Raw genomic sequence first — 27,983 nt, 5'->3', positions numbered from 1 at the left:
TTCTGTCGAAGTGCACCATGGGCGGTCGTGTGTTGGTAAATGTTTAACAACCACCACCTCTGGGAGTGTAGGGCTGGGAGGTGTAAATATTCCTGCAATGGCCAATTTCAAGCTACCAGTATGGCATCATCAAATGTTCAGTTGGAAGATACATACACAGTCTGCTCTTAGGAACCAGTACAATTTGGTTTCTGCAAACCACTGCACCACTGAGTGTGGGTTTGACTGAGAAAATATATTTACATAAATTACTTGAGTCATTCTATCAATTAACAGTCCTGGATCTATTTCTAAGGCTTTGGGAATGGCAGTATTTCTAGGGTACCATGTCTCTTGTCATTGTTTGAGGCTAAAAGGAAAATTAAATCTCTGATAGGAACAGATCAAAAAGGCAATTTAATAATGTACATGCACATTACAAATTATATTTCATATTAAAACTTTTTTATACACAGTCATAGATCTTCCGCATGACATTCAGTATGTTTCTTATTTAAAGTCAATGGTTATAAATAAAGTTCGGTCTTAATTTTATGAATGAGTTGCATGGGATTGTTTTAAATCATTTTTTTCTAAAATTTGAGCACAGTCATGTGTTTTAGCTAGAAAACGACTCTATTGTCAGAAGGGATGTAATGTACCCACTTTATAAACAAAATTTGACTTACAGGGCTCTTCAGTGACTTTTCAAACTAAATTTAAATTAGCACACCAGTAATCACAAGAACTGAAATCTTTCTTCCAGTTTAGTAACAGGTCTATAACATTTACCTCTTCTATACTAGATGAGACAAAATGAGCTGGAGAAAAATTCCCCTTCACAGTGGTTCTCAAGTTCCTTGCATAAATTCTAGGAAATCTAACTTTCTTCTCCTTGTTTGCGGTCTTATTCATCCTGAGAGCAGTGATTGAGTTATTAATACATGTGGGGCACAGTCTGGGTGTTGGGAACAAACAGCCCTGCCATCACAGAGAAAGCACAGGGGTCCAGACTGTCTTCTTTTGCCGCGGAGTCCCACAGATCCTCATGAGGAATCTGACATGATAAGAATTCTGTGTTTTTAATATGTGTGAATCCCTAGTTTAATCACCTGATTGAAACTGGGACTTTTTTTCTGGAATGTTCAGGGACCCCTGCCTCAAAGAAATGTTATCCCCAGAAATTGGAAACTGAGAAGTACAGACAAGCTAATATTTTGTTTTATAAAACCTAAATAACTTTATTCTTGAAGCTGCCATATGACAAATGTGTATATATATCTAATTTTGAATTTCAGCGGTACATTTTAGGGATTCTAAGGATGGAGAAGGAGCCAGAGCATCATTGTGTGTGCTTTAAAAGAGAATCCAGTGGGTGCTATGCTGCATTTACCCTGATGAGGGGTAAATGGCTTCTCAACAGCCCAGTTTGCCTGTTGAGGCAGGGAATCACACTTACCTGCCTAATATAGTTGTGGCTTTAGCAAATGCAGCTGTTTTTCTACACTCACTCTAAATTTGCAGAAAGTTTGCAGAAGAAAAATATGAAGAAAATAACAAACGAATGAAGGAGTTGAGATCTCGGAACTTGGAGCGGCTAACTGTTGGTGTACTCCATGTAAGTGGCTCTCATGTTTTAAATGTTACATCAAACCTTTAATTGCTTCAAATTCATCACATTCATGTGGCCAGTCAGGTAGGAGAAGGGACAGAGCAGGGAAAAGAGCAACCAGATCAACTTTGCCCAATTCCGGGTAGAGGTACTGGGGTTCATTTTAGCATATAGGCCAAGGGTGAGTGATGACACTAATTTAGAGCAGCTGTACTTAGAGATGGATCAATAGATTCATCCAAAACATCAAGTGCCTACTGTGTACAAGAAAACTCAATCAGCATGGAATGAACAATTGATGAGTAAAATTGTGACTTTGCAGAGCAAATGTGTGTATATCTAATTTTGAATTTCAGCCATGATATTTTTGCATCACCTCTTAATCCCTTGTTCTCTTTCCGTCTTATTTTTTATTCTTTCCCTTTTATTTCTGTCTCCCATCTATATCATTATGCGTTGTGTTTAATAACCCCTTTTAAACTCTGAATAATTACTTTAGATGTTCAATAATAAGTAGGGTTACAGAGTCACATGAAATGGACCCTGAATCATATCCTCAGTATCACAAGCCCCTGAATAGCAAATACCATTTTCTCTAATGGTTAAAGACATCTTACGGCCTTCGTGTAGGCTCTGATACTTAAGAAAGTATTTCTTCCGGATCGTATCTGGACAATAGATATCAACCCCAACTTCCTAGCTCTTCTGGTAAAGGCAACATGGGAAGGAGTCGTTTTTATGGAGAACATTGTCTCAAATTCTGGTTGTTCATTCACTGGAGAGCTCTGCATCTGAGGGAGATTCTTTTTCTTTGGTGGGAAGAACCAAACCCCCTAAGGCTGTGGGGCTGATCTCTGCAGTCTGGGGACACTCATTCTGCTGTGGCGCAGTGATCAGAGAGGCTCAAAGACTGGGGCATTTCAGGGGCCCCAGCAAAGCTCTTTGTCAGCCAGGCAGAGCTTAGGGCCACTTGTTCTCTGCCCCCATCTGAGAGGTAATCCACATTTCTCAGTTATTTAGTGGTTGAGTGTTGTCAATTTCTGAAAACCCAAAGTTGGACCAGATGCAGGGGTTCCACCTTCTCTGACCTTAGGAGTATCTCTTTCTTGAACCCTTTAGTAGATAATGTGAAGACACTCAGTCCCACTTGCCCCCCTCTCTGCTTAAGAGAAAAGTAAAGCCATTAAGTAAAGTAAGTAAGCCATTAAGTAAAGCCAGCTGTGGGATCTGTTGTGGGTCCCAGAGACATGGAAGATGAGATCATTCCCACTCATAGAACCTGGTGAAGGGAGATGCTTTGCTCTTGGAGATGGTACCTTCTCGCTGGTTCAGTATTGCAGACAGGGTTGCTCCACAATGTACCCTGCCTCCCCCCACCACCCCCCCGCAGCCTCCCAGGTATCTTGCCCTATTTTATGCAATTATATCAGCCACTTCCCGCTGGCCCCTCGTTAGCATCCCACCTTCTCATTTTCAGATGTCACTTTCTCTTTAGGAGAATCCTTTTTGACCTCACGGGTCCACAATCGACTGGCTGTTCTCTGAATTCTTATGGCTTACAGCAATGCTTCTCAAACTTCAAAATTCACCCAGATCACCTATTGGTTTTGTTAAAAGGCAGATTATGATTTGGTTGGTCTGGGGTGGGGCTTGGGATGCTGAATTTTTTAACAAGCTCCCTGGTGATTCTGAGCCTGCTCATCCAGGACCATGCTCTGATTAATAATGGACAGAAATTGAGGCTCTTGAAAGCCATTCACCTTGAGAAGAAGGAAGATCGGGAAAAGCCACCGATTAACAGACTTTCTTATAGACTCTTTAGGAAAAAAGCTTTTCATGGGAACGGAAGTAAAGGAAAAGTGACCTGGGGCTTTCTTGTTCGCCCCAGGAGGAGAATGAAAAGAGAGGCTAGGCAGGGAAGAAAGACAGTTAATCATATTCACAGGCACAGAGTGGGGCAGGTTTAATGATATTCAAAGAACAAAGGAGAGAGAGAAAGTGGGAAGCTGAACACTTTGCAGAGGGACAGAAGGGTTTTAAACATCTTAAGAAAAGGCATCAGTGAGTTGGTAAAGAGGAAATAAAATGTAAGAAAGAAATAGGATTAATCAGATGCAAGAAACTAAAGAAAAACGTGAAGAGGAGAAAAAAGGAAGAAAGAGGATAAGGCTCCTGTCTCTGCTTGTATATGAATTTATGATTTCATTTCTTTCCGATTTCACTGGGACTCTGTTCTCTGTTCTTTCTTCCTTCTCTCTTGCCAGCTGTTGCAAAAGTGCTTTATATTTCAGAAGCAGTCATATGAGATAAAATCAGAGTTAGGGGAGAAAATGGTCTGGCGCTGTCATTTCTTAAACATGTTATAAAAATTATTTGAGGCATTTAGGAGAATGACTTGTTTTCTTTCCCATACCCTAACAGGGCCTTTTATTTTGGCAGGCATTTTCTGCTTGGCTGAATTTGGGCTTTGAATCTGGATGCATAATTGAAGGTGGAATCATGTTAGGCATCATTTCTTTAAAGGATGATAGCTTAAAAACAACTGAATTCCATAATACACTCAATAAGCCTGGTCTTTCTTTTATCCTGTGGCACTTAAGTTGTGATGATGCCAAAACTAGGTTTCTGTGAGAAGTGTATAACTGATCAGGTCTCCATATACAAAATAGTAAAGAGGATCAAAGATCAGAGCAAATCCTTTCTAAGAGAAGCAATTATAACAATTCTAGCTGTTCTCTTCAAAGAGAACCTCAACAAATCAAAGTCAATTGACGGTCTAAATTCTTATTTCCTAGTCATTTCTGAAGTAGAAGTGAAAACACACTTCATGCAATCTCTCTTCTTTGTTCTTAAAGTTGCCTGTGTGCCATCGGTGAAACTTTGAAATTTGAAATTAATTTCACCTCCTACAGCAATTATACAGTACAAAAACTGGATGTCCTAAAAATATTTGATGAATGTATTTTCACAAATGCTGTGCCACAGAGTGGCATGGCTTTGTTTCACTTATTCATTAAGATGAGTTTGAGCTTTTCCTTCTGTTTTTTAATAAGAAGACACTCTTGGCCTTGTTCTCCATGAAAGCCACTTATCAAGGAAAATAGGTCAGTTCGGCATTAGCACTAGGTTGCAAACACACACATATACAACAGAAAAAAAGAAAAGAAGAAGAAGAAGAAAAAGCAAAATGATCTATTGAAATACCTACAGATATATTTGAGAAATTTAACTTTTACTTTTTTTTGCAGTGTGAGTTCTTTCATGTGGCCTCTTAGATCTCTTTCATTAGGAAACTGGAATTCACAGAAACATAGCACTGTTAAAACTAGATGAAAACTTGGAAGTCATCCAAGCCAACAGCTCCACTTCTGAGATGAGGAACCTGAGCAGGGCTGGACTAGGGGGAGGTGGGGGTGAGACCCTGGCTGCAGAACTGCAGGGGTAATTGTTCTTAGCAGCTGATCATTCTTGCTTTTACATGAGCCGGAAAATGAGTACCTCCTTCATTGTACCTCCTGCCTCACCCTAGTTAGTCATGGCCCTGAAACTGGTGCCATGGAAGGTTAAGGTCACCTGCTGAGTTGGTTCGAGGCTGCTTCTCTTCTCCGAAGCTGTCTTTCTGAAATTTGAAAGTGGTATCATGTTTAAGGGAGAGGATTTGACAGATTTTTATTTCCAAATAGTCTTCTAAACAATATTGTTTCATTTGTGGTAATGCTGTCTCCTTCTATCAGCTTCTCACAAACTGTTAATTATCTTCCCAAGGAATTTGATGACCTGACTTCAGAGAACCTGTCTGAGTCTCAGCCCATTCCTTCCATGGACCTTGGCCCACTTGAGTCAAGTACAGAAGACACCATAGCTGACCTTGGAGATCATGGTACGAGTTTGTGTCAGTATTTGGAAGAGCTGGCACATGGGTTAGCATGGCTGACCCTCTAGCAGGCCTGGCTGGCCTCTGAGAAAAGCCTTGGTTGGATGTAACCACCTTCCATCAGTCTGCCAGAGTTGAGCTGGGACCAGGAAAAAAAGGAGAGAAGCCAAGGGATTTGTCTGCCCTCTTCCATCTTCTTTGTAATAGATGAAGATGAGTTAGAAACTCACACTATGTGAGAAACCTCTTCTACATGAGTTAAACAATATCATCATTAACTGACTCTGGAATAGTATAGGACTGTGAATGCCCTGAAGTACTGTTTCCCTCTTCTAGAAGTGATTTTCCTTGCCTTCATAAACGTAAAGTGAATAAATGAAGTTAGGCTTTGGAAAATCAACTATGTGGGTATGCAATCATTGCCAGAAGAAAAGTGCTCAGAGCTGTGACCCAAATGGGAGAGAGAGAACATAGCTTAATTGTTAAAAACATGAATTTTGGAGTCCAAAGCTGCCCCCATCAGGGAAGCTGCTGGCAACTTCATCTTTATCGATCTCAGTTTCCTTACCCATGAAACAAGAATAATACCTCCTTTGGGGTTGTTGTGAAAAGCAAATGAGAGTAGTCATGTGATGTGCTCTTGCCTCAGTGCCCAACACACAGTAAGAGCCGAAGAAAGGGAAACAGTTTATGACCCTGGGACGGAGGCTTATGACCATGGGAGCCATCTCAGTCCTGTACCACCCTCCCCAGTGTCTAGGACAAAGTGCCAGGAATAGTGTAGTCACTCAAAAAGTATTTCTTGAATGAATAAATGATATGTTAGTCTGGCCCTCTGAGAAGCAGATGTCAAGATGTCTGCATCTTGAGAATGTCTGCATAAAAGCATTAGGAAGGGAGCTGAAAAAGGCTGAACCATCAGACCATGATTCAAGCTATGTTCCAAATGAAAAGGATGTGTTCTAGTCTGCTAGACAGACAGGCAACCAAGGCATCAACAAAGTCAGCCATCAGGGGCTTGCTTTAGTATCCCTGCTGTACTTTGGCAGTGGTAGTAGCCTCTGAGGGAATACAGGGATGGATTCCAGATGACAGCCCTGAGGCCACTGGCCAGTTATGCTCCTTGTAGTGGGAGGTGTTTGAGGTGTGTCCTCATATTTGCACAATGGTGTAACAACCCTCCTGCGCAGTAGTTGAGTTCTCTTTCCAAACGAGAGGGAAGGTGGTGAAATTTGGCTTGACTGGTCATCTCAGTCCAAATTTGCATTTGATGTCTTCCTGACAGAGCTTTTAGAACTTGTGCTGCCTCTTTCACCTGTAAGGAAACTAGCACCTGAAGCTCTCTAGGTTGGCATTTGCCAACCTGTTGTAGAAGCCGTCTGGTAACAGGTGTTATTGACAAACATGTATATCAGATGGATTTGCATCTTAGAACCTTTTTAGGTATTTCTTTAATATACTGGTAATTTCCAAAGGTAAAATTGGAAGAACAAAAATATCACATGGGCCTTTCTTTCCAAAAATATAAAACTGAGAGTTTTGCTGTTGGGTAGCTCTTGATATGGATGGCTTGTGCTTTGCTGTAAGGCAGAGCCATCACTCTGTAATAAAGAGGAAGCCCAGAATAGGATACTGTGTTGGTGGTCTAGGATCAAGAAGTCTGGGCCCAGCCTCTGGGTCTCAAGGAAGAAACGTACTTACTCCTCATTTCATAGATGAGAAACTGAAGACATTATGTAATTTGCTCAAGAACTCGAAAGTGTCTGCTTTCTAGAGCAGCACCCTTTCCATTTTCCCCAGAGTGTATGTATTGGAAGTGGTGGGTAGGAGCAATAGATTCTCGAGAGGCAGACAAATGAGTCGGACCTTTAAAAGGCACAGTCTTTGTGTGACTTTATACTAATTTTTGTGAACTGTAGTAGTTAGATTACTCCTAAGCTAGCCCTGACCACAAGTTGCACCAGCTACCAGGAGGCTCGCGCCGATGTCCTCCTTTGTCTTTTGCCAAGGAGGTTTCAATATGGTAGACCAGGTATTGATTTACCAGCCAAACTGGAAGTGGTCAGATCTACTCCTCTGACTACGTTATTTTGCTATAAGGAAACAGTACTTAGGTCTCCCATAATAAGGTGTCTGATCCAAAAAATACATTGTAGTTTTAGTCAGGCCAAATGCCTTGTAAAATGCCTTATTTTTTCCTTCCTATAAATTCATATTTTTCTAAATTAAAAAGGGAGATTTAAAACTATGAAAACATAACCTTTGGGTTGGTTATTGATTGGAATTGTAGGCCACTACAAGATTATTAGTGATCATATAGCTCAATTGTGAAATTTTGAGATTTGAGACTGATTTGTTAATGAATTCTGAAGTGGTTATTTTCCCCATTCTCTTTGCCTTTTAGAGGATTTGACTCCAAACTTTCAGCACCCAGAGGAAGTTTTTATTTACTTTTCATTTAGCATGTTTATGTAAAATAAAATTACACAGTCTCTTTTTTGAAGCTTTTACACCAAATGTTCAATCAGTCTTTGATGTTGAATTGGAAAATTCCCTCTGGGCTGTGAGGAGTTAGTTGCAGAGAAAGAAAACAGAGTAAGATGTTATTTATATTTGATATGCATTTCGTTGACTACCACTGATTTAATCTAACCAGTCATGGATAACCATTATAATCAAATGAACATTAAAGAAATTATCCCTACCTAACCCCTTACATGTAATACTGATGATTTCTTGCACATTCATTGCTGCCAGGAATTTCATTGCATTTAGCCTTATTTTCAGCAGCTCCCAGTTGAGTTGCAGAATAGGGTTTCTTGCAAAGCTGGAGTAGCTTGAGGCTCAGCAGCACGGTGTAGACAGAGCATGGCTCTCAACCCATCTGCTCAGATGCTAAGACTTCACTGGAGCAGGCCTTGGCTGCCCGCCCATGGTCTGACCAGTTGTCACGTAAGTACCCTTTCAGCTACTCCTTGAACAAGTCCTGAACCCCTTCCCTGTGCTCAGAGAAAGCTCTGACCTTGCCCTGCATGGGGAGGTTGTCCTTCGTTTGCCCATAAGAAGTCCACATGCCAAAAAAAAAAAAAAAAAAAAAGTCCACATGCCTTTTGCGGTAGTAGGCTACTCTCTAACTTATAGATGTCATCTCTTCCCTTTAAATATCTAAGTGGAAATACAGTATTTGAACTGTTAGACAATGATGTATTTTTATTGTTTTATTGTTTTCATTTTAAAAACTTAAACACTTACTGACTCTGCAATTATCTAGAGGTAGGAAAATTCTACCTCTAGATAATTACCTAAGAGAAATAAAAGCATGTCTCCAAGAAGATCTGTTCACAAATGTTCTTAGCAGTTTTATTTGTAGTACCAAAAATTAGAAATAATGTCAACCAATAGATGAATGGGTAAACAAACTTAATAGTTTATCCATGCAAAGTAATACTTCTTGGCAATGAGAAGAAACAAACTATCAATACATACAACTATATGGATGAATATCAAAAATATTGTGCTGAATGAGAGAAGCCACAAACAAAGGAGTTCATATTGAATGATTGCATTTCTCTGTAGTGATAGCAACGAGGCCAGTAGTTGTCTGGGAACTGGGAATTGACTCAAAGGGCACAAGGGAATCTTTTGTGGTGATGGAAAAATTCAGTGTCTTGATTGTGGTGGCGGTTTACCTGATGAATATATTTATCAAAACTCACTGAACTCTATGCTTTATATGAGTGCATTTTATTGCCTACCAATTATATATCAATATATCAATAAAGTTGATAAATAAAAAGTACATTGCTAAGATAGAAAAAAAAGGAAAGGAAAAAAATGCATTTAGAGTAATGCCTCAGTCTGTGCATTAACTAATAAATGATCGAGAGAGACTCTGGTGAGGTCAAGGAGATAGAAGGCAACTAGGAAGATCTCTAGTATTACTTGGGACACAAAGTCCTTCGTCCAGATGGTGATCATGGAGTTTTCCTCTAATGTCAACCGAGCAATATGCCTTCCGCAAGGAATGTTAACAGAGTTTTGGGGTCTTCAGAGGAAAACTGGCTTGAAGATGAGGGGCTGGGATTCCTTATCTCCTCTCTTCAATCCTCGTAGTTGGAGGTGTCACACTGGTGTGGCACGAACCCATACCAGCAAGTCTCACAGGACTTTGTGTCCTCTGAAAGCAGCCCAAACATCCTACAACAAAAAGTAACAGCCCAGACTCTGAAACTGAGCCCAGAGAAGCTGGTAGAAGCTGCCTGGCTTGTTAGTTCACAAAAAAGACCAAGTGCTGGGCGGGGGCGGGGGGCCGGGGAGGCAGTCACTTCTATGTTCCTAGATGTCCCACCACTCCTAGAGCTTTAAATGTCTTAAAGACTTAATTTACAAATATAAATTGATGGTGGTCTATTTCAGATTTGTCACACATTCCACTGAGTTAAATTTGCGTTGCATGGTAGTGTTTCCACCTGACTCTCGTATTTCCACCCAGGAAGAAGGGCTCCTGCAGACACTCTTTAATTTCCTCAGCTTTAGAGGATAATTAAAATGAATCTAATATTGAGTAAAGATGTGCTGATTCTCTACCCCGAGGCATTATTTAATCATTTAGACTGTTCCTTCCATATGACAAGCTGGGTAGGTGCCTCTAACTGAAATGTAAAGGATTGTATCCGATTTGAAAACTTGAAGTGATTGCACACTAACACCTGCCCTGCCGGCCACTTCACTATTGTGTCCTAAACAGGCAGGAGAGAAATAAGAGGAAAATCAGTCCCCAAGAACATCAGTTACTCATAGAGCAAATCAGCACCTGTGGACACCTCAAATTAATTTTTCTCTCTTGTAAAAGCTGAATGTGATTCCCTGGTCCATCCCTTAGCCCAGTATAAATTACACAGTAGTCATTGCACTGAAGGTGCTGCTGGTAGGTCAGAGAGCATGCTCCAGTGGCCTTGCTGGGCCTGTCGTGGGTCATGTTGGGAATGAATCAATTAAGCAGAAAATTAAATAAGCACCAATCATGGCTTTAAGGTCAGATAGACTACAAAATATAGTAGACTAAACCTTCCTGTACTATGTGCTTCAGACAGCACTTTGGACATAATATAGGATAGTTTTTCTTTGGCTGATGAAATTTTTTTCCATGTCTGCAAGTTTCACAGCTGTGCTCAGGGCTCCCGTACCCACTACCAAGAGAACATCATTCTGATGCCCGAAGGACGTTAAGCTGTCACAGAAAACTAAAAGAGCTGTAGCGGATAGCATTTGCTTCCAGTCAAATCACCATCTTTGAGTCATATGCTAATTTTTTGGAAAGAATTGAAATATTTTCCTGGGGTATTTGTGTAGGTCGGGCTTTAATTTAGATATTAGTGATAGGAATTTAAAATAGTGTCTTCTCTGATCTTCATCAAGGGGCTGGTTTTGTGCCAGTGCGGGCCACGGCAGTATCAGCCACCTCCTGCGTCCCCTTGTCCGAGTCTTTCATTTTGGGAAGTGAAATAGCACATCTCCCAAACAAACAAAAAACCTTTGTGGCAAGGAACTGTGGCAGCAGTACCTAATATCTTCTGTCATTCATGACTAACAGCATTTTTCACTGCCTTCTCTTCTTCCCTCGCTTCAAAAAAATTCAAAATAGAAAAATAGGAAGCCTACAGAAAGGTTCGGAGTGACTGTCATGTTGCATAGCGCGAGCAGTATAATGAATCTGACTTCTAAATAAGTCCATTTTCCCACAGCTGTCTGCAGAAAGTGATGTTTGTGACATTGCCAACATTTGTAGCTCACCAGTTCGACTTATCTCTGAGATTGCAGGGAGAGTTCTTTATAAACTCATTATTCTGCCTGTTGGTATCCCCATGTAAGAATACATTTTTTAGGAATGTGTAGTATAACTCTACATACCTAGCTTCCCAGCTATCTGTGTATTTCCTGCTTACCCATTGGCCTGTCCCAATTTGTTTTCCTGGCCATGGCTTTTTTAAATTATTAATAGAAGTTCTTACTCTTAGATATTAGCCAGCTCAGTACAAGTTTATAGATGAGTTTAAGATGCCTGCAGGCTTCCACTGCATTTTGTACCTGGGCATTTGGGGTTGTAGGGAGAACAAAGTGACTTTACCCTTTTTATATCTCAGATTCATTTTTCTCTTGTGAGTCTAGGAAAGGTGAACAAACCCAACCTCTCTCCCCAGCTGAACCCTACATGGTCTGCTTTCCTGGCTTCGCACAGCTTAGAACTAAAGAAACTCCCTTCCTTCCCTCTGCCTTCCATCTCCTCACAGCCCCATTTTAGGAGATCATTTAACAGTTGGCATTAGTGGGCGCTTATGAATATATTGTCTCTAGCTATATCTTTGGCCTTCTTTTATTTGTGAGATTATATGTTTTGAAGAAGACTAGCCTTTGTGTGTTCGTAGTGTTCGCAATGAGAAATTTTAGTGGTACACTAGAGAGGGCTTGAAAGTGACTACTAGAGGGACACCTGGGTGGCTCAGTCAGTTAAGCATCTGCCTTTGGCTCAGGTCATGACTCCAGGGTCCTGGGATCGAGTCCCACATTGGGCTTCTTGCTCAGTGGGGAGCCAGCTTCTCCCTCTGCCTGCCATTCCCCCTGCTTAGGCTCTTTCTCTCTAATCAATAAAAATTTTTTAAAAGGTGACTTTTGTTTATGAAAAAGCAAGGTTTGGAAAATTAAAAGTTTTTTCCTATAGCCCCATTAGCTCTGTGTCATTGATGATGAGAGTAGGTCAGTGCCCTGATTGTGCAAGTGTGTTCTGAGGCCACATTTTCACCTATTCCCAGAAGGCCATTGAGCCATCTTGATGTCATTCCATACCTCACCTCTTAATTTTTACTGTCAGTAAGTCATACTCCTACAAATGTTGATCTCACAACTTAAAATTCCACTAAATAGGCATCATGGTAAAAATGAATGTTTCCTATTATATTGACAGTATTCATTGATTCCAATTTGATGACAGTGCCAAGAAGCACTCACAGTACAGAAGCGTGACACAGCACAGCAGCTGAGAGCCAACAGGCCAGTCCTTCATTCCTCAAAGCATGGTCTGAGGACTGCATCACTAGCATCCTGAGAACTTGTTAGAAATGTAGAATCTCAGACCCCAACCTAGGCTTACTGGGTCAGAAGATGCAAAATCCCAGTGATGTGTATATGCTTTTAAGTTCGAAGAGGCCAAGCTGGACCCTAAGCTCAACAAAAGTGGGGACCACGTCTGTCTGCTTCATTTTATTCCTACCTGCTGACACAGTGACTGGCTCTGAGTTGGTGCTTGGTAAATATTTGTTGAATAAATGATTAAATCTGAGGGGAAAATTCTATAAGAACACTAATGCTTTTTGTTATAAGCAGCATATATTTCTTGCAGAGATAGATTCAGTTGGGAAAAAAGTGGAATAACAAGTTGCCAGGAGAAGCTAATTTGTGTGCACTGGTGTTCCCCTGTAATTTTTGCTTTCTTCTAAAGGGAGATGGTAATTTCTCTCATTTTACCAGATGGATTCTGGAAAGAGGAAAAATATAGTAAGAGTGTCAGAGACATGGAAATGGAAATCCTCCATGCATGCTTTTTGAGTCCCCTAGCTGTTGCCTCTTCCTTTGTAGATACCCCACCACTTAGAGGAGCTCTAATGTCAGCCACCACTGTGCAAAAATAGGGTTTCTTCTGTGCTACCCATAGAACAGTATTTTGTTTAATAGAAGCGGTCACATCACCACAAGGTAATCCTCTCAGATTCCTTCATGCATTTGCTACATGTACACATTTAATGGGAATAAAGGGGTTTTATGAGGTATATTCTGTGTTACAGGTGCACACTCATCTCTTTTGTTTGCATCAGCTTCGTCTCCCCATAGAATCCACGACAGCACTTCACCTAAGATAGAGCATGAGTAAATGCTGTTTGGTGGATTACTCTTATAACACGGTTGGTAGAGCCTGTGTGTGAAAATAACTCTTTAGTGGTATTATTGGCTGGGTCCTCTGGAAGCAGACACTAAGACAGAGAAGTGTAGGAGATGTATTGAGGGTAATTTCTGTTGAAAGAAAAATGAGAATGGATCAGGAGTAGGCAAACTGAATCTCCAGACTGTGATGCTGGTCTGACACCTGTGAGAGGTGAGCAGGAAGGAAGAAAGAGCGGGTAGGAAGAACCTCAGTCCTCACTGTAGCTCCGAGATAGCCTCGGTCAACCCAGTGGAGAGTTCCGGATCAAAAATTGCCCATAAGGGAATCCTGCGTTGGCCAGAAATGCTGTGCCCTACTATTCCCTCCTGCTCAACAGGTCCTCAGTGCTGCAGTTGGAGGATGTCAGCTCACTGTATGCTTTGCAGCTAATCAGCAGAGTCTTGGAAGGACAGCTGACAGACACCCCTCCATAAATGCCACACGCCTCCATTGAGGCAAGTCATTCCATATGCTTGAGATGAATAAAATAGTATTTGAATAAATAATCTGTAATTCAGTACTTTTCTCTTACTTAGGGTCAACCCACCTGCAATATGTGCAAAGGAAGAACAACTAAAACTTCTAGAAATACGCTAGACTGAAAGCTGCTGTTGTACCTGAAATTTGGAGCCAGCCTTTGTCTCTTTCCCACTTCTAGCCATTTACCAGCTGTGTGAATTGGGGCCATAAAGAATTATTGCCAAGCCTCAGTTTTCTCATCTGCCTAATGGGAATAATGCCCAATTTTCAGGGGATAAGGGAGGAATAAATTAGGTGATAAGCAAAGAACTTTGCACAATGCATGACCCAGAAAGTGCACAACCATTTCTTACTAGAAAAAAAGATACAGTGTCAAAGCAAGTCACAATATTTCCTTAAGTTCCACATAATACCTCTAAATTGGTGATAAATAATATTTCAGTTTTTAACTACTCAGGAGACCTTCTGATTGTAGCTTAAAAACACCTTCACAATATTAAGTATTATTTGGGATACAATTACTTTTATTTGCTCTAGTTTTTGCATTTATGAGAAATATAAAATTGCTCAGGCTGGGTAGTTCTTCCTGTCAAATTATGTTCTTAATTATGCCCATCTGGACCAATTAGCTTAGTATCAAAAAAATTATATCTTCTTTGTCAAGATAGTAGACAGCTCACAGAACCCAAACCAAATTCCCGGAGATGTGGGTGCCCTCCGATTTGTGTGTCAGAAGTTGCCACAGTTACACCCAGAAGTAGAACCTGGGACAAAATTTTTTAGAAGATGCTCCTTTGCCAGCCATCCTGAGCCCCAAAACTGGCAGTTAAAATTTCCAGCTATTTTCCCTAAATACATTAGAAATGTAAATATATTTTGTACTAAGGAGCATAATAAGGGCAAGAATATACATTAGTTTTCCACTGTAGTCTCATTTGGGATTTAGGCCAAATTTATATGAAAATACAGAGCTTGGTAGGCATAACTATGACTTTTGCAATGGAAATACTCAGGTAATACATGCAGTTATTTTAATAGAACTCTCTGCTCTGGGTTTGTAATGAAATCAGCAAGTTTTTCTGAGACATAAGGATTTGTTCTATGCTCTACCTTGGAGGCTGTATGTATAAGTGACCCCCTGGTTTTAGACAAATTGCTTTGAAAATTCTTTCTATTAGTTTCCACTTTAGTTAGAATATAAAGAATATAAGAAAATTTCAGCAGGCTGAACAGATTTCTAAGATAGGGAAAAGTCTGTACTCGTTTCAAATATATTATTTTGCTTCCCTTAGGGCTTTACATGGAATTAGAATATCCCAAATAAAATTTTATGTACATAATTAAATCACTCGATTCTTACAAATCTGGCAGACATTCTATATTTATCTTAAAGAAGGGTATAGTGGCTTGTTCAAGATGGTATTTTTTGACTATCATATGCTACAAACAACAATAAGGTGCCTTCAGATAGCTGTAAGAGATTTTCTTAAAATAAGAATTAATTGGAGCAAATTCTAGGTTATCCTAATATAATTCTCAATCTTTTTTTTTTTTTTTTAAATGGGAGAGAAAAGTGGAAGTTGTGGTTAGAGGCTAGTGTTGCTTATGTCTTGGGTCTGCCCCTTGAGTTGGTTCTGTCTGTGATACCTTTAATCCTTTCAAGAGGAGGGAAGGTTTGGAATGGCGACTCTTCAGGGAAGTCAGGCTGGGGGAGCCTCCAGTATGAGGGGCCGAGGCTCAGGCTTGCCGTGCTCAGGAGAGAGCAGGTCTTCACAGTGAGGAGTCAGGATACTGCCAACCCAAGAGGCTAAGCTGGTCACTGCCTCCTCAAGATGACTCGGCTTGTATGTATTTAGTCCAGGTTTTTCCATTGGGCTGCTTATCAGAATCCCTTATGAGAATTTAAAAATATAAACACCATAGTCTCTGTCACTTAGACTTTGATTTAGAACGTCTAAAGACCACATCAGTGGTTCTCAAACTATAATATATATCATAATCACGTGGAGGGTTTGTTGAAACATGGATTGCTGGGTTCAGCAGCACACAGGAGCTGGCTTGCATTCACTCATGGACCCTATTGTACACATCTTTCCATCTCGTGTTCAGTCATAACACTTGGATAGCTTGAGATCAGCTATGGTGAGCGAGTGTTTACACCAGGGAAACTGGCAAAAGCTGCTAATCAGAGCTTTCCTCAAGAGCCAGTTGTTAAACCTTTATTAGGGCACCACTGGCAAGGAGCCCCACCTTCAAAGCTTGCAACTCGGTAGGTCTGGGATGATGCCCAGGAATTTGCATTGCTAACGAGTTTCTTGTTGATGCTGTGGCTGGTTTGAGGAGCACGTACTAAGAACAGTTTGTCTAAAATTATGCTGTTCAATCTGATAGCCACTAAGCCACATATGGTTATTTGAATTCAAATTTTAATTAATAAAAATTAAAATTTTTCGTGTTAGTCACATTTTAAGTGCTTAAACCAATATAATGTTATATGTCAATTAGATTGCAATAGAACTGGGGAGGGGGCGGAATGCTTAAGTTTCACATGTGGTTAGTGGTTACAGTATTGGATAGCATACTTGCAGAACATATCTTCATTGCAGAAAAGTCCCTCTGGGCAGCACTGCTTCCGGAAAAAACAAACAAACAAACAAACAATGCACCTAATTTTTCTTAAAGTTCTACAGGTTATTCTGGTGGGAAGTCTGTTTCAGTAATCGCAGCAATTATGAAATGTTGCCCTTACATTTCAACTCTCTAAAACTCAAACTCACAAAACAGTCTGTGTTCCTCATTTTCTGTTTCTTACTTGGGAAGGAAATATTGATTTGCTAAAATTCTCAAATACTTGACAACACGTATTAATGCCTCTTTTTTAGAGGTGAGGACAAGGAGGTAAGGATGAAAGAGGTATTGTTGAACCGGAACCCAGCCCCAAATCCATGTTCTCAGCCCAGAGGTTTCTCCTCTATGCTGTGACAGCTCTCTGCTAAATAGAAAAAATTAGTACAGGTGTTGGTCATAGTCCTACCTCCACATTGTGTCAGGGGCCAGCACAGAAATGCCATTATAGTGCCTCCGATGAAATGTATGGCAAAGGAAAGCCCCAGAGGTCTTCCAGACTTTTTCTAGTGACAACTCCCTCCCAAACAGTGAAGGCATGAACTGCATTTATCAGAAACTAGTTGATCATATTAATGAATCAGAAGGTTAGAAACCAGCAGACTACACAGGACTGAAGAGGAGACAGAACTTAGAGGTGAAGGGTCAGGTGAAATAGTTAAGTCATTAGTCGCACCTGTGGAGCCAGTTACCAAAACCCGAGTTAGAGGGTTGCGCAAGGAGACAGAGACCTGATCGCTGGACCAGGAAAGAGCTGGCCTGGGATGCTGGCTCTTGTGGGTTGCCTCTTATATGTTGTTGGGTAATGGTCTTTTTATCACAGTCTGGCATATTAAGGCATGCTGTGTGAGATGCTTGTAGGGCCTCAACAATGTCCATTTACTTCGGTTCCTATGTGACTGAAATTTTATGTTCTTTACAATGATCAAAAAAATTGCCAGTAGTGTTTCTTTTTCCTCTGAAAGATTTATTACAATAGACTTTCTTTTCTCAAGTAATAGTTTGCCTCTGTGAACTTCAAAAGCTGTTGCATTGCCTGGTTCTGTAGCAATCTCTTCAGAACTACAACAACAACAAAAATCTCCTCTTTTTTCTGGGCTTCTTTTTAGGAATTCTGGAATTCTTCCTTTTAGGAATTTACCACTGCCCTTATCCTTGTACCTTTCTTTGTAGGCACCATTATATCCTTGTTCTTTTGTATCCTAATTGATCTGCCCCCCTCGTAGATAATTGCCTTTCACCTCCTTCAGCAAAGTATTCCCTGAACACCATTTTCATGAACAGTCGACCTTCCACAGATATTTATTGGGTGCCTATTCCGCTAGTAAAAGAGAATACAGAATACAGTAGGAAGCAGAACAGACTGGGTTCTACACTTATAAGCCTATAGTGATGTTTTCTTCTACCCAGAAGCTTTAATTCCAAAAGTGGGTTGAATTGTGCCCCACCCCCCAATATGTCCATTTGGAACCTTGGAATGTGATCTTATTTGGAATAAAGGTCTTTGTAGATGTAATTAAGTTAAAGATCATCACATGAGATTACCTTGAATTATGATGGACCCTAAATCCAATGACAAATCTTTTGAAGAGAAAACAAAATAGATACACTGAGAAGACTACAGGCAGACAGAGGCAGAGATAGCAGTGATGGATCTATGAGCCAAGGAGCATCAAGGATTGCCAACATCTACCAGAAGGAAGGAAAGAGGCATGCAACAAGCGCTCCTTTTGAGCCTCCAGAAAGAACCAACCCTGCTGGTAGCTTGATTTCAGACTTCCTGACCTTCCACATTGGAAGAAAATAAATTTCCGTTTTAAAGATTTATTGAGATTTATTGATTTATTTTTGTGGCCTAACATGTGCTCTGCTCTGGATAATGTTCTATTTGATCCTGAAGAGAATATGCATTGTTGTTTTTGAATGGAATGTCATATAAATATAATATCATAATTATAGATATAGATATAAATATAGATATGGATATAGATATAGATATAGATATAGATATATAGATATAGATGTGCCCATAAAAATGTCCATCTGATCTAACGGGTCATTAAAAGACACTTATCAGATTCTCTGCTCAGATATGGGGTGCTAGAGCCCCTACATCAATTTCTCTCTTTAGTTCCATTAATATTTGTTTTATGTATTTAGGTTCTCCAGTGTTGGTTGCATAGCTATTTACAATTGTTACATCCTCTTTTTGGATTGATCCCTTTATCATTATGTGATACCCTTTTTTGTCCCTTGTTACAGTCTTTGTTTTTTTATTTTGTCCAATGTAAGTATTGCTACCTTGGCTTTTTATTTGTTTCCATTTGCATGGTAAGTGTTTTTCCATCCCTTCATTTTTAGTCTTTATGTATTTCTAGGTTTGAGGTGCATCTCTTGTAGGCAGCATATAGATGGTTCTTATTTTTTTATCCATTTCACCACCTTGAGCTTTTTGATTGGAGCATTTAGACCATTTGAATTTAAAGTAATTATTGGTAAGTATGTGCTTATTGCCATTTTGTTCCTTGTTTTCTGGTTGTTTCTGTGGTTCTTCTCTGTTCCTTTCTTCTCTTGCTCTCTTTGTGATTGTTGAGTTTCTATAGTGTACTGTTTGGCTTTCTTTCTCTTTATTTTTTGTGTATCTATTATAAGTTTTGGGTTTGTGGTTACCATGAGGTTCATGTATAGCATCCTATGTATATAGCAGTCTATATTAAGCTGACAGTTATTTAAATTTAAACACATTCTAAAAAAAAACCCCAAATCCTTTTTTACTCCCTCCTACACATTTTATGTGTATGCTATCATATTTTACATTTTTACTTTTAATTTACTTGTGTCTAATTTTGGCTATTTCTTTTCCACTTAAAGAAGTTCCTTTAACAATTCTTATAAGGCTGGTTTTGTGGCAATAAACTTCTTTAACTTTTTTTATTTTTTGGTCTGGGGAACTCTTTATCTCTCCTTTTTTTTTTTTTTTTAAATTTTATTTGTTTATTTGACAGAGATCGCAAGTAGGCAGAGAGGCAGGCAGAGAGAGAGAGAGAGAGAGAGAGAGAGGGAAGCAGGCTCCCTGCTGAGCAGAGAGCCCGATGCGGGACTTGATCCCAGGACCCTGAGATCATGACCTGAGCCAAAGGCAGCGGCTTAACCCACTGAGCCACCCAGGTGCCCTCTTTATCTCTCCTTTAAATCTGAATGGTAACCTAGCCAAGTAGAGTATTCTTGGTCATGGATGTTTTCCTCTCAGCCCTTTGAATATATCATGCCACTTTCTGGCCTGTAAAGTTTCTGCTAAAAAAATCAGCTGATAGTCTAATAGGGTTTTCTTTGATGAAACTTTTGTTTCTCTCTGATTTTAAAATCTATCTTTAACCTGTGACATTTCAATTATGTGTCATTGTATGGACTGCCTTGGCTTCATCTTATTTGGAACTCTCTGTGTTTCGTGAACCTGGATGCCTATTTTCTTTCCTAAGTTAGGGAAGTTTTCAGCTACTGTTTCTTCAAATAAGTTTCCTGTTTCTTTCACTCTGTTTTCTTCTGGGACCCCTATAATGGAATGTTTCTTTGCCTGATATTGTCCAGGATATCTCTTAACCTATCCTCATTTTTAAATTCTTTTCTCTTTTTGCTTTCAGTTTGGGTGCTTTCCATCACCCTATTTTCCAGATCACTCATATGTTCTTCCGCATTTGCTAATCTACTGGTTGATTCCCTCTATTGTGTTTTTTATTTCAGTTGTGGTATTTTCCAGCTCTGTTTCTTTTTTATGTTTTCCATCTCCTTTTTTATGATCTCACTGAGTTCTTCCATTATTTTCTCCAGCCTGGTGAGTATCTTTATGATTATTTCTTTAATTTTTTATAAGGCATATTACTTATCTCTGTTTAATTTAGTTCTTTTTCTGAGGTTTTATCTTGGCCTTTGTTTTGGAGCATATTCCTTTGTCTCCCCATTTGCTTGACTTTTTATCTGTTTCTCTGGATTAGGTGGACCAATTACTCCTCAATTTGAAGAAATGTCCTTGTATATGGTTGTCCCCTATGCATATTTGGTGATTTTCACTGGCTGGCTGAACCTGGCTGGTGTGGGCTGGGGGGTGGGGTGGTGTCTCAGGATTCTCCATGCAGTAGGTTTCCTGGCAGGATAGCTGAAGCCGAAGTAGGTGTAGGGTGGTGGTGGTGGGGGTCCCATTGTTCTATGCACAGAGGGTACATTGGCAGGATAGCTAAAGTTGAAGTACGTGCAGGTCAGGGGGACACAGAGTTCTAAGCACTGAGGGCACCCTTGCAAGACAGGTAAAGCTGAGGTGGGTGCAAGCCAGGGGGTCCCAGGACTCTATGCAAAGAGGGCGACTTGGCAGAATAGCTGACACTGAAATAGATATAAGCCAGTGGGTCCTGGTGCACTCCTTTTAGGGAGCACCCTGACAGGACAGCTAGTCTTTAATTTTAATTTTAAAAAGTTTTACTTCATTGTTGTAAGAATAACGAACATGAGACCTACTCTTTTACATGTGTACTATAGAGCTGTTGGTTGTAGGTACACTGTTATGCAGCATATCTCTAGAATTTATCTTGCTTAGCTAAATCTTGATGCTCATTGATTAATAACTCCCCATTTCTCCCTTCCTCTGGCCCTTGGCAACCACCATTCCACTCTTTGATTCTATGAATTTGAGTATTTTAGATACTTCATATGAGTGAATTCATGCAGTGTTTGTCTTTCTGTGACTGGTTTATTTCATTTAGCATAATGTCCTCAAGGTTCATTCATATTGTTGCATATTATGAAAATTGATTATGTTTTCCAAAATAAATTATTGAGAAGAGTGACATTGTTTTATATTTTTACAGTTTTTAAAACGTAACTGGCTTAATAGAAGTCAGCTGAGGGAGCGCCTGGGTGGCTTAGTGGGTTAAACCTCTGCCTTCGGCTCAGGTTATGATCTCAGAGACCTGGGATCGAGCCCCAGCATCAGGCTCTCTCCTCAGCCAGGGAGCCTGCTTCCCCCTCTCTCCCTGCCTGCCTCTCTGCCTACTTGTGACCGATCTCTCTCTCTCTGTCAAATAAATAAATAAATCTTAAAAAAAAAAATAGAAGGAAGCTGGATTCTCATATCTGCTTTGCATTTAGATTTATTATGACATTACATGTCGTATAGTGTCTGGAAAACTCCACTATGCGTTCTTAAGAGGATGAAAGTGAAAAAGTTAGATAAGATCTTAGTATTATTATGAAGGTAATTTAGATTTTGGATGCCCCTGAAAGGGTCTAGGGACTTCTGGGCCCCTGGACGACTCCTTGAGAATTGTTCTTCCACGCCTAAAGTGAGACCCTGGAAGCCAGCATTAAATATTCCTGGATATCATGAATAATTTCTCCATTTGTACTGCCCTGTTAAACAATTTTTAATAAACTGGCTTAAAGGATAATGAAGCAGCAGGATCTTCTTTCATGAATGTGGTGCTCTAAGGTAGAAAACCTACTCTATTTGAATTTCATGGGTGTGAAATCATTAATAAGCAGAAATGATGTCGCCAGTGTTATTGTAACAGCCATAAAAGCTGCAGTCTCACTGAGATGATACACTTTTATGCTTTAATGGACATCATTTTATGTGCTAAGTAGGTGGATGCAAGATCTTAAAATTGTTTGAGGGGCCTCCTGTGGGGATAATTGTGTGGTGAAGTGTATTCATTTACTTATGGATTTACCCCAAAGAGCTTGGGAGTTTCTGAATCAATCACCCAAACGCTTAGCTCCAGCATTTGCTAGGCATAGCAGTTTTCACCACTGAGGACTCCCAAATAAGATGCAAATTGTCTGATAAATTATTTTGTATTACCCTTTCACTTTTCAGAAAAATAGTCCTTGGGGAGCTGTAGCATCAACAAATGCAATCAATGCTTTAGAGTGGGTTGATTTTCAGTTGTTATTGTTACGGAAATAAAACCTTCAGACACCGAGAGGTATGGTGAAGGTAAAATGTGTTCTTTCCTGGAGGCATGGGTTTCAGAGCACTCCTTCAGGTAGACTGTTCTATGCCAACTCTGGTAAATTATACATACTACAGCTCTCTCTGTTTTTGTCTCTTTAGTTACAGCCTTAGGTTAATATATTCCTATTTTGTTTACATTTCTCTTGGGATGATATGAAATTATTTTTAGTTGAACAGCCTAAGAAAAATTAGGTGCATCTGACAAAGGCGTGTAATGTACTAATGGAATAAACACAATTCTACTTTTCTAATTTTGAGTAGAATACACAGTAAAAGCACAGATGGGCCCAGATTTATATATCTTTATGTATACCTCTTCCATTGTCAAGATTTAGTCGATCCTATTACTTTTTCTGGGGGCTTTTCAATCAGATCCTAGTAATTCAGATTCTAAAGTCAGAAAGGCGTAACATTTTCTCACTTTAACATCAGTAATTTTCTTCCTTCCTGTTGTTTAAAATAATCATTTTCATTTGATGGAGGGAAGCAACACAATACTTATGCTACTTGCTTTGTTGCATTTTTATAATTTGTCCTTTCTTGTTAAATATTTTGTTAATAATTATCACGCCATTTTAACTATGGATTTTGTGTTTTATTTTATTTTATTTTCTTAAAGATTTTATTTATTTGACAGAGAGAGACAGTGAGAGAGGGAATACAAGCAGGGGAAGTGGGAGAGGGAGAAGCAGGCTTCCTGCTGAGCAGGAAGCCCAATGTAGGGCTTGATTCCAGGATCAGGATCATGATCTGAGCTGAAGGCAGATGCTTAACGACTGAGCCACACAGGCATCCCTTGTTTGTGTTTTAAATTGAGTTTTACAATTGATTAAATAGGAGAAACTACAACCATTTATAAAATACAAAATCTATTTTCCCTTTTCGTTTCTCTTAGAAATTGTCATCCTACCAAAGATCATGAAATTTGATGTATCTTCTTAACTTTGCTTTTTACATGATAAATGCAAAGCAAGAAATCTGCATAGTATATTGAGAAATCAAGAGATGCAGAATAAGATCTGAGGCTGAGTCCAGGCTTCCCACACTGGCTGCATGACATTGGACAAATCCTCTAACTTTTGGAACCCTGGCTCTTGGCAAGTCCCCAGTTGTCATCTACAAAATGGGTTCTGAGAATTCATTTCCAGTCCACTAGTGGAACACCCAAAGCTAAGCAGCTGCCATCACCTCACCTGAAGTGTTATACCTGCCTCTGGCTAGTCTCTGGCCTCTGAGAAGTTCATTCTCTATATGGCTGCCAAAATGATCTTTTAAGAATGCCAATCAGAGTTTGTCATTGCTTGCTTTAAGTCCTCCCATGGCTTTCTGTTGTGTTTCCCATACAAAATAGAAACTCTTTCACATGGCCCACAAGGCCCCTATGTACCTGCTCCCCTCTTCACCAACCTAATGCAACGTTATGCTCCATCTTAACTCGTGTTAAGGCGCCAGGCCATCCTAGGTCCCTGAGACTTCTTCACTTTTAGCACTGATTGGCCACTCCACTCCTGATGGTCCAGCTACCCTGACTTCCTCTCATTTCCTTGTGTGCCCACAACTTGACCTCAGCTGCTTTGCAAATGCTCTTTCTTCTGAAGACCATGTCATTTTATCTCACTGTGTACCTGACCTATGCCTATTCATTCTTCAGACCTCAATTCAAATGTCCTGTTCTCAGAAAATCCTTCCCTCAGCCACAGATGTAAATTAGATCCTGTGAAACTAAGAGAAAAATATATATTGTTCTCTGCCTAAGTTTTTGGCACGGAGCTCCTAAAATCCTTGTAGTTTCCTAAGTAATAAGAGTACTATGAGCATCTTTTGTTCTACCATTTGGTCTTTGACTCAGATTCATCAGGCAGAGTTCCTAAATCGTTTGGAATTTCCAGAGTGATAGGAATGTTTTCAGTTCTAGTGAGATGATTCTTTGGTGGGCTCCTGGATTTGAAGAGAGTCTGCTCCTAGTTCTACCATTTTGTGAATGGTATTTATCCGGGGTGACCAGTAACTGCTCATTGTCTATAGCAGAGGTGGATAAACTTTCTTTAGTGGTCCAAAGTAAATATTTGAGGCTTTGCAGACCATACCACCTCTTTAACAGCTACTCAAATTTACCATTATAGAGACAAAACAGCCAAGGATGGTGTGGGCTATGACTGTGTTCCAGTAACACTTTGTTGGCAAAAGCAGGCAGCCCAGACTTGGCCCACAGACCCTAGTTTAGACCCATGGACCCATGGTCTAAGTCATTTTCTGCCTGTTATCCTTGGGTTCTGAGAACATTGGTAGATACACTAATGGCACCGGGAAATGTAAATTTAAAATGAAATTGGCTTGCTAGATGCTATCCTTTCCTTTATTGAAACTTGGCTTTGGCTTCACTGAAACAAAACACTTTTAATACCATTACCATGCAAATACAGAGCACATCCATTTCTTCTTAGTTATTAAATAGGGCAAAACTAATTTTCTAGCGGGATGACTTAGCATTATTGCTGTTTGTGAAAAGAATTTGATGTAAATCAGTAGGCATGCCCTGGGCTTTTTCATTGTGTGTTGGAGGACAATCACAGAGCATAAAAACTTACATGCTCTGAGGGAAGGAGCTGGGTATTAACAGCGAGAGGGCACTCAAACTTGTGATTTCAAGATTTTTTCTTCTCCTTTGTGGGTGATGATTTCTTGGGAATGTTAGCAGCTCAAAGGGAGTTTAGAATTCCATAAACACCATGGCTGAGTAATTCAACAATACCTAAAGACCTCAGTCCTGATCAAGAGGCCAAGTGGAGCTAAGATTGGGGCAGATTCACTCTTCCTGAGGACCTAAGCTCAGTGTAGCAGTTTGATGGGCTGGGTGGGCTGGGAGCAAGGCAAATCTAAAATTTCATTTAGGTTTGGAATGTGATTGGATAAGACAAACTTCAATTTCAAATTGAAATGTAAATGGTAACTAAGAAGTGAAGTTGTTTGTCCAAAATGTTGAGAACCATTAAGTGTTTGGAGATGTGGGTCAGATTAAGTGTTTCAGGCACTTCCAGATAGAGAGAACAGGTAAGCACCTGGGATTCCATTACCTGCTTTCAGAGGAGGCGTGTGACAGGAGAGTGTCTGATTGGAGAAACCACAATAAGTAGAACCCTGAATAGGAAGCAAGCGTGAGAGAAAAGTTCCCCCCATGTAGCAGCTGCTATCAATGTTCTGTCTATACCCCCTTCCATCCCTTTACCATTTTCTTGGGCTCAACTCCCACCTGTGTGTCTCTTTTGCTGGGGGCCTGTGGGAGGCTGCTCTTAGACTCCCAGAGGCTGCTTTTCCAATACTCAAAGAGAGCCAGAGTGCCTGGGAATTTACCCCTCACTCCTGTCCCCACACCAAAGTTCCCCAAGATAGTCTTTAAAAAGTGACTAATGTGTGCAAGAGTATAAATATAAATGTTCCAGTTGCCTCCATCAGTTGGCCCTAGAGCTCTGTGGAATTGAGCCAAGGTTACCCCTGTGGGACTCGGCTTGATCTGGACCCTTGCTTAGCCTCCTGCTCCCTCTTTCCCACTTCTTCACTGCCTACCAGTGTCTCGGGAACCCTTCCTAACAAATGACTTTGATGAAGGTCCTCATCTCAGAATCTACTTCTGGGGAATCCAATCTAAGACAACCAGTTTTTTAAAAAGTTGGAAGTAGTTCCTGGCTATTACAAGAAATTCAGTGGGAAGCACTTGGGTGGCTCGGTCAGTTTATAATCTGATCCTTAATCTGGGCTCAGTTCTCAATCTCATGGTTGTGAGGTCAAGCCCCATGTTGGAGCCTACTTAAAAATAAATAAAGAAAAAAAAAGAGCTCTAGTGGAGCTTTTTTTCCATCAGTTTTTCCTGAATTTAGCTTTTTTAAACATTCGTTTTGATGGTTTTATTGGTCTGCTATCTCTATCACAGGACCCCCCCATTTGAATCACTACATCAGTAATTGATAAGGAAAATTATTTTAATAAGCTCTTGAGCCATTTGTGCAGATACTTATTCTGTGGTCATGGTATACCACCATGATGTGATATGGTGATCAGATGTGCGTCAGGGTACCCACACCTTCCAGAAGGCAACCTTACACAGATCCACTCTGCAGGGTAGACTGTTTCCCTGGTGTCATTCATGGTGGGCATCAGTGTTTTGACCAAGAAGCCAGTCAGGTTCACCAGAGAGGTTTGAAAACTCCAAACAAAATGAAGATGACAGGATTTTCTGAAAATGACTGTAAAGAAAACTCTACCAGAGATCTGTAGAGAGTTTACCTTGAATACTTAGAGACCAAGAACTTTTTAAGGTAGGATATTTATTCTGACAGTAGCTTCTTGTTTCTATTTAAGAAACTGGCCTCTAAGTCAACATTTAGGTGTTAAGATGGTGCTCAGTCCTGGGAGTGTCCTGGAATTCTACTGTTTGGGACTTTTGCAACCTGAGTGGAAGATTTGAGTTCTCTTTGCCAGCTTCATTCATCTTCTCTGTAAGAATCCAAGCTGGGAAAGAATACTCCTGTTAGATCTTATGATGGTTAATTTTATATATCAACTTGGCCAGACTGTGGTACCCAGATGTTTACTCCAACACCACCCTGGATGTTGTGTGAAGGTATTTTTTAGATATGATTACCATTTAAATCAGTAGACTTTGAGTAAAGCTACCACTTGTCATAATTTGGGTGGGTCTCATCCAATCAGCTAAAGATATTAGGAGAAAAAATTGAGGTCCCCCTGGGGAAGAAGAAATTCTGCCTCCAAATTGCCTTTGGACTCAAGATTGCAAAATTAACTTTTGCCTAGGCTCTCCTGCCCTGCACATTTTGGAGTTGCCAACCTCCCACTATAATTGTGAGAACCAGTTACTTAAAATAATTTGTCTGTCTCTGTCTTCTCCCTCTCATATCCTACTGGTTCTTTTTCTTCAGATAACTCTGACATAGACCCAATTAAATGCTCCTGATCAGAGTCCCACATTCTTGACATTTCTCTGTTTAATCAGTTCATGCTCACCTTAATGTAGGTTATGGTATATCTTAGTTTTGTGGTATTTTTCTCCCCATGAGTTTTGTGAATACTTAGAATTCTAGTGATATGATGTGATGCTACAAATAATTACATACTTACTTCCCCTAAATATGATTTTGACCACTTGGGGAACAATGAAATTTCATTAGGATCTGACTGTTCAAATCCATATGTATCCTAATTATGAACCGAATCTTGCTACATGTGTGTTTTTCTCTTTATAATCCTTTAAAGGTTGAGGTATCACCAACTTGGATATTAGGAGAGAGTTCTAGTGTGAAGTCTATTATGTAACCTCATTATAACAACCCGACTATCTATACATCATGATAAAATAAATATTTACCTAAAAAAAAAAGAAACAAAAGTGAAACTTCTAGGTAATTTTTTTGTGACCATT

The 27,983-nt window shown here is 40.0% G+C and overlaps 1 protein-coding gene across 1 annotated transcript in view; it reads left to right on the top strand.

The window, feature by feature from the left end:
• The window catches only part of NEK11 (NIMA related kinase 11), a 242,372-nt gene that overhangs the window by 108,817 nt on the left and 105,572 nt on the right, over positions 1-27,983 (top strand). The window contains 2 exon segments of the mRNA XM_013061426.2: positions 1,504-1,597; positions 5,357-5,471. Coding sequence (XP_012916880.2) covers positions 1,504-1,597; positions 5,357-5,471 — 209 coding nt within the window.

The sequence above is a fragment of the Mustela putorius genome, unplaced genomic scaffold, assembly GCF_011764305.1.
Source record: "Mustela putorius furo isolate JIRA1106 unplaced genomic scaffold, ASM1176430v1.1 tig00003834_pilon_pilon_pilon, whole genome shotgun sequence".
NCBI lineage: Eukaryota > Metazoa > Chordata > Mammalia > Carnivora > Mustelidae > Mustela > Mustela putorius.
This window is presented reverse-complemented; position numbering and strand designations above follow the sequence as displayed.